Source organism: Fulvia fulva, chromosome 1 (genome assembly GCF_020509005.1).
Source record: "Fulvia fulva chromosome 1, complete sequence".
Taxonomy (NCBI): Eukaryota; Fungi; Ascomycota; class Dothideomycetes; order Mycosphaerellales; family Mycosphaerellaceae; genus Fulvia; species Fulvia fulva.
Genome location: NC_063012.1, coordinates 5522941 through 5537068, shown reverse-complemented (window position 1 = coordinate 5537068; position 14128 = coordinate 5522941). Strand labels below are relative to the sequence as shown.

At 46.7% G+C, this 14128-nt stretch overlaps 1 protein-coding gene across 1 annotated transcript; it reads right to left on the bottom strand.

Annotated features, from left to right (window-relative positions):
* Nucleotides 1-30: 30 nt before the first annotated feature.
* On the bottom strand, nt 31-2913 carry CLAFUR5_01080 (uncharacterized protein; the record flags this gene model as incomplete). The annotated part of the gene is made up of 1 exon (XM_047900228.1): nt 31-2913. The coding sequence occupies one exon, from the start codon at nt 2911-2913 to the stop codon at nt 31-33; it is 2883 nt and encodes a 960-aa protein (XP_047756111.1).
* Nucleotides 2914-14128: the final 11215 nt, after the last annotated feature.

Here is a 14128-nt window from a genome sequence, read left to right as displayed (position 1 = left end):
AAGAGAGATCTGGGAGAAAGCCAGGTGGGCTCAACGAGAACCCCGTCCATCAAGGGCAGCCTTAGCCTCGTCCAGTCTTCTCCTAAGAATGCGATTCTCATGGCCAGCCTCGTCCTCCTGCTGAAGCATGTGGATCGTTCTGCGTAAGCTCTCAACCACGCCAAAGACTACTGCTTTGTTCCTTAGTCCCAAGGGGTTGCCCTCGGCATCGAGAAGAGCGTTGACAGCTACCGAGACAGGGTCCTGGCGAGCAGCCCCGTGAGGTGACGATGGCGAGCTAATGGCGCTGATAGGGGGCCGCGAATTACTGAGCTTTGGTGTGGCTGATCTCGGAAGAGGCCGTTGGCCGTCAAGACTACCAGCTGGGTGATGCAAGATGCCCACTCCAGAGTCTGCCCGTTCGGAACCACTGTCACTACGAATTGCCCGTCTAACAGCAGTGCCTGGTCGAGAGGAAGGCCGAGCAGAGGAATGACCCTTGGCCGGGATTGATGTCCGTGCAGAGCTTCGAGATCGAGAGCTAGTATCACTCTCCATCGGGGAGATTGGCCGGTGATCGAGACTGCCCAGCTGGTGGTGACGCTCGTCTATCGGCGACACCGGGTCTTCGTCGGCGGGATCCTCATCTGCAGTAGCATATGTAGCAAGCGTGCTGACACTTTCGTCGGACACAGTGCGCCTGTGTAAGTTGCGCTCTATCTCTTTGAGCCTTTCGGGAGTCTTCGGGGTTGGAGGGGGATACAATGCCGATTCGTGGTGGAATAGATCTTCACTGTCTCCGCTTACAAGCGTGAGGCCTCTAGCTGTCTCGACAGAGGACATTGAAGCTTCACTGGATGCGGAGCCTCGCCTGCCATTGCTGTACGTGCCCAACGCACTATGCAGGAAAAAGTGCTCGTAGTCGAAAGCGTCTTCTCGATCTTCGTGCGCGACCACCGGCTTCTGCTCATACTGCGCATCCTCATATACGCTTCCTTCGTCTTCGGAAGGCGCATCGTCATCGTCGATGTCTGTATCAGCCATGGACTCATTCCGAAATGAGTCGTACTGCTCAATAATTGAGTCTGGGGAAGGTATCCCTAGGTAGTCTTCATCTTCACTCTCGTGACTTGCTGGCAAATCCTCACTGTTCTTCTGCTGGTGGTGCGAGTACCGATTCTTAGCTGAGTCGACGATCGCCGTACCACTGGGCGTCCTCCTGTGGACACTCTGTGGCTGTGACTGACTGGCCTTTGCCACCTTCACTTGGAACTTGCTATCTGGGGTCTTGGCGGCCACGATCTTTACTACGCGCGCTTGCTGAGTTCCGTGCTGCTGCTGTGAGGTGGCGTGTTCCGCAAAAGCGTTGCGACTCCCAGCAACAGGCATGCCGTCCTCCCACATGTGCGGCCCTTGCGGCGACGCTGGGCTATTGCTATTCGAGGTCCACCCAAGACCTGCGTTGTCGTCGAGTGTAGGGCTGCCGTAGCTATTGGAAGGAGAGTAGAAAAACTCGGGCGCCGCGGCGCTGGCATTGTTCAGGGGAGAAGAATCGCGCAAATGCGCCTGGGTCTGTCGGCGTAGACTGTCTTCGCGTGCGCGTTCTTTGAGTGTTGAGATCTTGCCCTTCAGAGAGCTCATCTGCTCACGCAGGTCGGACGTTCTCGACGAAGGGCGGTATAAACCGAGGCCATTGTTCGCAGTCGCTTCGGCATCATTCCTGCTGTTGCGATTAGACCTTCTACCCTCGTCGGCCTCTGGTAAGGGCTCTAAATGATTGGAGTCGGGCGACTCTATGGCATGATGCAAGGGACGATCCCGTCCAGTACCAAAACCTATCCCGCTGCTGCCACCGAGCGAATCATAGCTTCGACTGCCACGCAAGGGCGTCGCAGTTTGACCGTGTGGAGGCATGCGAACGACACGTGGGCCTATGTATTGGGGACCGTCAAGTGAAGTATAAGGTCTCTCTGGCAACTCTGTCTCACTGAAACCCCGAGTATGACTTTGGTAGTCACGGCCGATCATTGGGGAACTTGTCTGTAGATGGAGGCGTCGGGGCGACGGAAGAGCCTGTCCACCGTCTTCATGGCCATTAGAGGCATATCGTTGACCATACACAGGTACGTAGTGCGCCGATCCCAGAGATGTTGCGCGCTTGAGATTGGCCGCCGTCAAGGGAGCAACCAAATCTCGAGCTCCACGCAGATTACCCTCCATAACATTGAGACGCTTTTTCGCATTAGCCAAGATTTGTTCGGCTCGTTTACTGAGTATGGCAGAATTGTACTCCTCCAGCTGTTGCCTCCTGCGCTCGGTGTCCCGGTCCGTGTCGTGGTCGACACTGCTATCACACCGCACTACGGCTGGGCTTCCTTCGCCCTCATACAGCACCTCATCATCACTTGTGCCATCTGGTTTGGCATATCTGGCCAGGAAGCCGGTCAGACCTGACACACCGCTGGAAGAGCTCCCTGGACTGGAGCTCCTGCGATCGAGCTCTGGAGGCTGGAGATATTCGGGCTGTTCCGGCGCCAGGTTGCCCACATCTTGCAGCACGGGCGACGAGGGGATGAAGTCGAAGTCGAGTGAGCGCTGCGAGCGCGGTGTGCCATTGCCATTGCCATTGCCATTGACATGGCCCCCGCTGGCTGTGCAGCTCCGAAGAAGCATCATTTTTCGCGACATCAGGCCCAGCTTCTCCTTCTTGCCCTTGGCCATGGCGGGCGCCTTCGCGGTCGCCGGGTCACCGTCTGTGTCGCGCAGGTAGCTCGGGCTCGGAGGACGTCGCGTCAGGCGGGGCGGCGACGAGACCAGCGGAAAGCCGCTGCTGGGGAGGATATGGTCCGGGTTGGTCAGCGTTGGCGAAGGCGGCTGAGGCAAGGGCTTTTCGGTCCATCCGGTGTGCAGAGGATGCATCTGCGCGCTGGGCATGGTCGAGCAGCGGCGGGCGCGGGCGCGGGCGCGGGCAGGGCAGGGCAGAGCGTACTGCGCCTGTACGCTGCGTTACCACGGCCCTGGGTGCGGCGGGCTGGCTGCAGTGCGGCAGAGAGCAGCGAGTGTATACGGTAGCTGTATTCCAGCGTAGTCCTCGTCGTGCCTCCGTGTCTCCTTAGCCCAACGCCTACTGCAACAGGGATAGCCGGGTGTGCTTCCGCCCCCGGTGCCCAGTGTGCCCGTTCACGCCGTGCTCCTACGGTCCTGGGACGGCGGCGGCCTACATATGTACCACTGTTGCTGTTGTATAGAGGCATGCAATCATGCATCACATAGCACGAAAGGGGTGCAGAAGACGCGCGGGGATCATGCTGTAGAACATCGGAGCACAAGCCTGTTGGTGCGCAATGATACACTTCTGCTTGTGAGAACCTTGGCGAGTGTGAATCTGAGATACAGGAAAGCTACCTAAGAGTAATCTAAGCATAAAGCTGAGCGCCAAGCCGGCGGTGTGTTCGGATAAGAACGTCACATCCTCCCCTACTAGACCCTGACACACCTATGTCAGCCTAAGGCGGCCAGCCTAATCGTCTATATACTTAAATCGATAACAAAAGAGATCCTAAAGCTTTAGCTTCCTTCGTCGTAGCTTCCTAGCCTACGACCCTTTAGCTCACTTTACTCCGTATATATAACTGCCTTACGCGGCTTAACTCTACTACCTAAGCTTACTACGAGCTTACTAACTCCGTTAGATAACCTCGCCGCGAGCTTCTTACGCGTGTACGCGCCTTCCTATATCGTTAGAAGCTCGTAGTATTAGGTGGCTCGTATAGAACGTAAGCATAAAAGCACGCTCTTATTCTAAATCAATCTGACTACGAACATCAACCTTTAAGCTTACTAAGTCTTTAATAACCTCTTCGCCCTTCGGTAGCTTCTTCCTTAACCTTCTTTAGCCTTAGCTAACTTATTCTTAATTAGATTAAGGTATATAAGCCGCGCCGCGGTGTCGGCGTTAACGTAGTAATACTAACGTGTTTTAGACTCCTTTCTTCCTTATAGCTTACTATAGCTCCTGTCCCGCGCTCTCCTTAAGGCGAGGAGTTAATAGCTTAGATAGACGCCCTTACCGTTACCTACACTTCGGCCGTATCTAATAACTTCCCGCGGCTCCCCGTTTGTACTAAGACGCGCCTTCCGGATATACCTACCGGATAGTTAGCCGGTTAGTAGACTCGGCTCTACGCCTTCTAGTTTAAAGTCTAGTTCTCTCGCGACGTTATTAAGCTAGACGATTAGATCGCGCTACAGTTAGCCCGTATCGCGCGCTAGTATCTAAGGATCGACGGAGGAGCTAGATTCTTTAAGATAATTTATATACTCCCTTCGCGCTATAGCCGCTTCTAGTTTAGCGGCGTTCTAAAGCTAGTAGCCGCGTTAGACTCCGACTTCGACGTTTTCGAAGAGGTCCCTAAGGGTAGGATTCTAAGGTAGCCTATCGCTTTTAGACCGTATACCGTATAAACTAGGCTAGCGGTAATCGTCTTTAGCTACTATAGCGGCCGCTCTAGATCTACGCGATACGTATAAAGCTACCGTTCTAAGGGCGATACCGAGCGTCCGCTAGGAACCTTTACTAAGTACTAGTAACTTAGCCTACCGAGTAGTAAGCTAGAGAAATACGACTAGGAGGATCCTAAGCCTAATACTATAGGCGACTTCACCTTTATCGAGCGCGGCGGCTATACTAATTGTTTCTAGACTAGTAAGTACTCTACCTACGACCGTAGCCGGTCTTATACTAAGTTTAGCTATACTAAGCGGTCTTCCCGGTTAAAGGACTCTAAGCGTCTAGTCACCCCTAGTAAGGTAGCTAACTTCTCTAATCTTCCCTAGGCCTACGATATTACTTAGGTTACGGACGGAGTCTAGTTAGTTCTAGAATACTAAGTTTAAGTATCGTAATCTAGCTTAGATTAACGCCCCGACCCTAGCTATATATAGTCTAGTCTTCTAGGTCAGTCATAAGCCTTGTACTACCCGCGACGCCGCTAGCCGCCTAAAGGCCGCGTTAAAGGCTAACTTAGCTTACGTCCGCGCCTTTATTTACGAGAACGCCGAGACTAATATAAATAGACCTAGCTAGGAGGAGAACACCTTAGATAAGGAGGACGACGGCTTGTTCGTATTACTAAATAAGCCTAGTAAGTCCGCTAGTATACCTAAGGTACCTAGGAAGCCTCCTAGTAAGAAGCCTATATCTTTAGCTAGTAAGAAGCCCGCGGCCTTAGCTAAGAAGAAGTCGGCTCCTAGGACTCGGCGTAGCCCTCGGTAGATATCGCCGCGCTATACCCTAGACCGTAACGAGCCGTAGGAGGGTCTAAGCGATACCTCCGACTACGTTAGGTAGCTCCGCGAGATTCCGGTATAGACGCCTCTCCTAGAAGACTCTAAGGGTAAGGGCGAGGCGGTCGTAACCTCGCCTACGGTCTACGGTCGTATAGCTAGTCCTCCCGTTCTTCTAGTAGCTAAGCGGTTTAGGCGGTTAATCGCGACTAGACGTACTTTATAATTCGGCGCGATTACCGAGAGGCCGAGAGGGGCTATAGTTCTATCTAGCTCCTTAGCTCGTTCGCCTATACCGATAATAGAGGATAATAATAGAGAGGATAATAATAGAGAGGATCTAGAGGTAGTACCTAGCAATTTCCGGTTCCTAGGTTAGAAGTAAGGCTCTAAGAGCCTAGATAATAATAAGCCCGAGGCTACTTTATAATTTAGTACTACGTTCTTATTTTATACGAGCGATAGGTAGCCGAGTAGCCTAACTTAAGAGTACTATAGACTAACAACCCTAATTAATAATTCTTACGACCTAACTCCCTTAGCGCCGCTTCGGTAACTAGGCTTACTCCTATAGTTTCTTCTTCGTTATCCGCTACCTTAGTCCCTTTAGGCGAGCGGTCTTAGCTACTACCTCGGCTTCTTAAAGTAGCTACTACGATAGGTTAGCTTGTCTAACCTCCGGGCCTACTAAGTCCGGCATATCTATATCTAAAAGGCTATTAGCCGCTTTAGGTTCGGCTATAACTTTGTCCGCTACGCTTAATCTAAGCAATGTCTCCTAAGGTAGGGCTAACTCTTTTTCGTCGGCCTAGAGATAGAGCGTCGAGCTGAACACTTTAATCTCCCTAACCGGTATCTCCTACGGGACCTTAGCGGGTTTAGCTAGGGTAGGGATAGCTTCCTAAGGACTTTCTTATTATAGAGGCTAACGATCTTCCTAAGTGTCCTTCTCGAGTAGTAGGGAATGTACCTAATCTTACTCCTCGCCTACTCTTCTTAACTTAATCTAATAAGATCGCCTTTAAGACCTAAGTACTTTAGCTAAAGTCTTTAACTCGCTTCTTTTCCTCTAAGCATTCTTTATAACTCTTAGGTCTCGCTAAACTTACTCTAGTAAGTTAGCTTCTCTTCTTTAACCTTTCTCCCCTACTAAGAACCTATTACGGTGCAGCCCTACGGCCTACGGCCTACGGGTTACGTAACTTCGTGAATATAACGTAACGCCTCGGCTCGGCGAACGTCGCGCTTATCTTCGATACGCGCCTTAGCTAGAACTTCTCTTCTCCGTAGAACTTATTCGATTACTTAGCTACGACACCCTTTCACCTACCGAGAGTAGCCTAGACCCGTAACATTAAGTTCTACTACTCTAAATCCCTCTATAGTAAGTACGCGTATTATTAGCGATATTACCGACCGGTTTACGACACTTTAGTAGGAGTTAGCGAACAAGACCCCGAGTTCGAGGCGGATTATAGTAGTATAATCGGGTGTCCTATATACGTAGGAAGTATATAGAAGAGGAGGATACGACATAGTTAGTCGTAGACACTTTCGTAGGAGTTCGTCGAGATACGTAGGATTAATATTAATATCCGCCGAACCGTCGAGGATTCGAGATAGCCGCGACTATAGCTACCGATAATTACGAACCGTAACCGTAGTAGACCTAATAGAATAATAGAAGTTAGACTATAGTCGATAGCTAAGATTAGACCTACTAGATACGATAAGCGACGGCGGGTTAATAGTAGAAGACGGAAATTACGTATACGACTCTTAAGACTAAGTACGACCGGCGTAAGCGTATTTACTAATAAGATAGAGAATAGGGACATCGTCGAGAGCAGATAGGTAGGGAGGCTACTACGCGCCGCTCGACCTATCGTATACTATACCCCTAGATCCTATAGAAGATAGTAAAGGCGCTTAGTTCCGATACGATCTATAAGCATTCAAGCTATATACCTACGAAGAGTTAGCGGCGTTAGTCAAAAAGAGACCTAAAGCTTAGCTTAATGTCCTCGACTTTAGGATATAGATATATACTTATAGTAAGGCCTTACTTAAGAACTCTCGCGACCGAGTTATTAACCTAACGGGTAAGAAAGTCAACCTCGAGGCAGCCCTTTAGTAAGAAAAGGAGGACTCGGAAGAAGCGGCGGGCATTATTAAAGGTCTGACCGTTCAGAACGAGGAAAAGGATAGGCGAATTTAAGAACTAGAAGCTAAGGTATAGACTAAGGACGGCGATATAGAAGATGCTATAGCAGAAATCGAGAGCCTATAAGAGGATAATAACACTTAGCGTAGGTTAGTCGAGAGTCTAAAGTAGCGTATTAAGGAGCTCGAAGCACTTTAGAAGCAATAGTAATAGCCGGAGAGACTAACGACACTAGCTCGCTAGCCCTCTAAGCTACGCGCCCTTCTAGATTTATAAAAGAAGGACGTAGGAAACACTCTAGGTGTTCGCGTCAATACGTATATAGAGAAAGTCCTACTACGAGGGCTCGGAACTACGCTACTATAACGTACGGCTAGCGCGCTAGGCGGGCGTAGGTAAGAAGTCGAATTTATAGGTATTAATAACTTCGAGACCGCTTACGACGATAGTATCCGCAATATACGCATATCGACTCTACGCTAGTTTATGTTAGGGGGTCTCGGTAGGTTAGGCGACGCTAATAATACGCCTAATCTATACGCGCGTCCTTTTACCCCTACCCTAACTCTAGGTACGTAGTCTATAAAGTCTATTAATATATCTTAGAAGAACCCTATTAAGGTCCTACCTGTCTTCTACGCCGACCTAAAGGAAGACAAGGTTAGCTATATTAAGTAGCGTAAGAAGGTTAGCGAGTACCTACTTATAGAACCTAATCGATCGGATACCGAATTATATATTATGTTCTACGGCCTAGTAGGCACGAACGCTCTCGGCCGTATTCGACCTTATAAGCCTACTATTAAGCATTGAAATGAGGCTCTCGAGATCCTCGACTTATCGTATAGTAACCACTTCGAGAAGCGTCGTTACTATAAGGCCTTTTACGAACTTAAATAGAAGTAGGGTAAGAAGTTTAACCTCTTCTATACGAAGTTTTCCGAGTATACGCACTACCTTAGGAAGCATACTACTAAGGACGGGCGCGAAGAACTAATAGAGAACCTTAAGGAGAAGATTCTTCTACGTCTACGCGCGAAGATCGCGGGTATACGGTTTAGGAGCCTAACCGAGATAGAAGATGCTCTCCGTAATATCGAGATCGACCTCGACGACATACCGCGCTAGTAGTAGTAACTACCCGGTAAGAAGCTAAGTAGAGGAGGGCAGACCGGTAGCTAAGGTAACGCGCGACTAGGTTCCTCCGGTAGTACTAGAGGCGGCGGCGGCGGCGGTCGAGGACCTATAGGTAAGCCGTGTAGCGAGCGTATAGACGAGAAGGTGTACTAATAGTACGATATAGTAGCCGCTAAGCGTACTAGCTTGACATATCGCAAGCTTACGAAGGATAAAGCGGCGTACTAGAAGGATAAGACGTTCTACTACGTATATAATAGCCCGGACTATAACTAGTAGTACCGATCTTACGAATAGTTCTAGTTCTATAAGGGTAATACTAGAGGTAACGTAGCTACTACGGTCGACTAGAACCTTATCGACTTCGAACTCTAATAATAGGGAAACGGGGTAACTCTAGACTAAGGCGTATAGTTTAGAGTATAGCTATTATTACTATAGCTAATATTACGCCTAGTAAGGATCCTCCTAAGAATATCTACGAGTACCTTACGTTAGAAGAACCGAGTATATATCCGTTAGGCAAAGGCCCGCTAAGGATATTAGAACCTACGCTAATACCCTAGTAACGAAACAAAAAGGTTAACCTACTATAGCGGTAGACTTCGGAGGTAGATATGCCTAAGGTTATAGATATCGAGACTATAAAGGTCGGAGCAATTAAAGTCGATATCTCGCTACGTAGTAATTGTCTTATTATATACGGTACCGTTAAAGGCAAGCCTACTAGATGCCTAGTAGATCTAGGCGTGTAGTCGATCTTTTATAGCACGAAGTTTATAAAGGATTGTAATCGGACAAAGCTACCTACTCTATTTAGAATCGGTATAGTAGACCCGTCTAAGAAGAACGAAGCTACGGAGTACGTAAAAGCGACTCTAGACCTAAACGGTCACGTCGAAGAATTGAACTACTTTGTTACCGGTATTAAGTATAACTTTATTCTTAGTATATCGTAGGTATAGAAACACCTACTAGACTTCGGGAACTAGACGAACACCGTTACGTTTACGTCTTACTACGGAGACTATTACGAAAGAATACTAACGACGGTACGCTATTAACTAGAAAAACAAGTATAAGCTCGGTAGTAATAGCGTGCCGATCGGATAGACGTAGCGGTAATTATAGGCATTAACATCTCGTCTATAAGTACTACGGAGACCGTAGAATGTCTAGAAGATTAGCTTAAAGAGGGCTAATAACTATAAGAAGGCTACCTAATTTAGGAGTAGAATAACAACGCGCTACCTATAACTAAGGAGGAGGCTATAGAAGAAGTTAGTGTATAGCTCAGCGCTATAGCAGCGTCCGACTTCTAACAATATATAAAAGGTAAAGACGAAGTAGACCTAGATATATCGCTTCCGCGTGAATTTAAGTCGCGACGTAAGGCCTTCGTTCTACGTATAGGAGACGATACCTTACCTCCTTACCGTAAAGGAGACGACCTCGCTATCGACTTTGACCTAGGTGCTAAGCTGCCTTTCGCTCGACTATATCTAATAAGCCTATAGGAGCTCGAAGTCGTAAAGAAGTATATCGACGACTTGAAGACGAAAGGCAAAATTAGAGAAAGTACCTTACGTATTATATCGCTAGTCATTATTATTAGAAAGCTAGGTAGTAGACTACGCGTCTACGTAGACTATAGAGTAGTTAACGCTATTACGATTAAGAACCGATACCCTATCCCGTAGGTTCGAGAGACACTATAGCGAATAAGGGGGTACTAATACTTCACTATACTCGATATTGTTACTACCTTTAATAAACTACGTATCCGAGTAGGCGACGAATAGAAGACTATATTCACCTTACGGTATAGGACCTTTAAGTACCTAGTAGTGCCCTTCGGATTAGATAACGCTCCTAGCGTCTTCTATACCTATATTAATAAAGCCCTAAGGCCTTACCTTAACGACTTCGTTACCGTATACCTTGATAATACGATCGTCTTTAGTAGTATAAGAGAGGAGTATATAGAATATATACTTAAGGTACTAGACTACTTCATCGATACTAAACTACTATTAGACATCGCGAAGAGCAAGTTTTTCTAGAAGGAAGTCAAGTACCTTAGTCTAATTATTACTACCGAAGGTATTAAGATAGACCTAAAGAAGATTAAGACGATCCTCGAGTAGGAGTTACCTAGAAGCGTAAAGGACGTCCTTTCCTTCCTCGGCCTCGTAAACTTCTATCGAAAGTTCGTAGAAGGCTTCTCGAACATCGTACTACCTATAACTGCTCTTACGAAGGGGGTCGGTAGTAAGGACAAGTTAAAGCGACCTACGAAATATACTTAGAGCTAGACACTAGAGTGCTAGTAAGCTTTTAATAGGCTTAAGGCGGAGTTCACGAAGCAACTAGTGCTATAGTACTTTGACCTAAGCAAGCCTTACGTTATCGAATACGACGCCTCTAATAGATATACCGGTAGCGTTCTTTTATAGATCGGAGAAGACGGACAGCTTTATCTAGTTATATACTATTCGTAGAAGATAGATCTAGCCGAGTATAACTATAAGATCTACGACAAGGAGCTTATAGCTATCGTTCGAGCTTTTAAGGAATAGCGGCTAGAGCTAATAGGTAGTAAGACTAGGGTGTTGTCTAATCACCGCGGTCTATAATACTTTATAACTACTAAGTAGCTAAATCGCCGATAAGCACGATAGAGTAAATTCTTGTCCGGGTTCGATTTCTAGATCGAATACCGACTAGGTAAGCTAGGCGGTAAGCCTAATGCCCTAACACGCCGTACTTAGGATATAGACATAATAGACAATATTAAGAACAGACAACAAACGGTCTTAAAGGAACGTAACCTCGCCCCTAAAGTATAGGAGTCTCTTAGAGTGTTAGTAATAATAACGTATACGAACGCTCGCGACTAATATTAGCTCGCGCTTACCGTACTTAACGCGAACGAGGCGTCTATTAAGGAAGAGATCTAGAACGCCTACGGTCAGGACGAGCTCGTAGTAGCAATCAAGAAAGGCCTATAAGCTAGGGATAGTCGGCTACCGTAGAAATTAAATACGTATATTAATCTTAGCGAGTACGAACTAGAGCACGACCTGATTTATATTCAAGGCCGCCTCTACGTGCCTAATAGTAGCAATAACCGTAAAGAACTTATAGCCGCTTGTTATAATGCCCCTATAGCCGGCTACCCGGGGCGCGAGAAGACATACGAGCTAATGACTCGTACGTACTATTGGCCTAGTATATAGGCTGACATCGCACGATATATAAAGAACTGTTATATATACACTAGAACTAAGGCTTTCTATAATACATACTAGGGCAACCTTAAGCAAATCCTAATACCTAACGGTATATTCGAGGAAGTAGCCCTAGACTATGTTATAGTACTTCTAGACAGCTATAGCCCGGAGGGCGTTAAGTATAACAACATCCTTACCTTAATATGTCGTCTTATAAAGCGTAAGTACCTTATACTAGTCGTCAATATAGAGCCCGAGATAGCTATAGATATAATTACCCGCTACGTTATTAAGGATCAAGGCCTGTTCCGCTCTATCTACTTAGACCGCGGCTCGTAGTAGGTAAGTCGCTTCTAGAAGACGCTTTGCGAACGCCTAGGTATTAAGTATAAGATGTCGACGGTATAGCACCCTTAGATTCGTACTAAACGACTAGCGAAGAAGCTTAATCATAAGAACGTAGGCCCCTTTACGATCATAAAGAAAGTAGCGACCGATGTCTACGAACTCGACCTACCTACGAGTATAAGAATATACTACGTATTCTATACCGACCTACTACGACTATCCGCCGAAGACTCGTTCCCTTTATAGACGTACGAACCTACGCTTACCGAAGTCGATAGCGAAGTTAAGGAATAGCACAATACCGTAGTAGTAGTAGATAGTCGCTAGACTAGAAAAGTAAAGAAGAGTATTAGCTATACTATTAAATAGGTAGATAGGTTATATACTAAAGAACCTTATATTAACTTAAAAGGCACTATAGATAAACTTATAGTAGACTACTATCACAAGAACCCTCGCGCTCTAGGACCTCTACGCGGATAGTAAGCACTAGAGCCTAATATAACCGAGCTAATAGACTCGGCGGACAGTACTAGCGATACTAATAACGACGCGACCGTTACCGCCGACGCTAAGCACTAGTTACGATACAACCTAAGGCGTACTAAGGCATAATAAATAGTCACTTCGTTTCTACGATCTACGCCTAGGACTCGCTACCGCTAGTAACGTCGCTTTGCTCGTAGCTTAGGCTCGTCTATAGTCGTATCTTTATATATACTAGAGTTTTAGATTATAGAGTTAGATAGATATACCCTATAGAGCGTTACTTGTTTTGAATTGATAGATACCGCCTCGTAGGCGCTTAAGGCGATTTGAGAAGGGGAGTAGTGTTACGGTATAGCCCTACGGCCTACGGCCTACGGGTTACGTAACTTCGTAAATATAACGTAACGCCTCGGCTCGGCGAACGTCGCGCTTATCTTCAATACGCGCCTTAGCTAGAACTTCTCTTCTCCGTAGAACTTATTCGATTACTTAGCTACGACACCCTTTCACCTACCGAGAGTAGCCTAGACCCGTAATAGAACCCTCGCGCTTCTATATAAGGCTAGCTATATTCTTTCGTAGTCTAGAGTTCAACTTGTTTCTTTAACTACTTAGCCTCCGGTATAGTTAAAAGGTCCTTTAGATCAAGACTCGTATCTTAACTAGTGCCTAGAACTTCCTTAAGTTCTAGCTTATCTTCTGAAATACCGGACCTATCTAGAAGTCTCCTAGCTAGATACCGATACTAGAATTTAGCTAGATCCTTACACACGGCTAATACAAGCCTATTCCTATAGACGAGATGCCTTAGAATCCTACCCGTAGGGGTCTAAAGTGTATACGTCCCTAGGAAGCTCGCTTTACGGATCTTATAGGGTCTAAAGTACTTAGGTTCTAGCTTACGCGGATCTAGGTTTATTAGTAAGACCTATTCTCCGACTTTATATCTTAGCTATACCTCCGGCGGAAGCAACTTTAGACTTATTAGGTTCCTAGTCTAAGCTCGAGAAAGTAGTCTTTTATTTACGAGCTGACGCGTATAGCGGACGCGGACGATACGCTTCCTATAGTCGTTAACTAAGACATTCTTAGCTCGTAGCTTGTTCTCGTCTTCTAGGATTCGTAGGTACTAGCTATATATAAGGTAGAAGGGGCTAAGGTAGGTTATTATATACTAGCGGTATCTAGTATAGTAGATCGCTTTAGGTAGGAAGGTATCCTATAGCCTAATATCGTTACTAATATATAGCTTCGTTAGTATCGATCCTAGTATACCGTTTAGGTTTTCTACCTTCCTATTTGTTAAAGGATAATATAGGGATACTAGACGATAATTAGCCTTAAACTACTTTATTAGGTAGCTTATAACCCTACTTAGGAAGTTCTTACTATTGTCTAAGAGGAGCTCGCGGGGTGGCCCGTAGTCCTAATAGATTCTCTCGTATAGGAATACTATAGTCGCTTTAGTATCCGTACGCGGAACGGCCTAAGC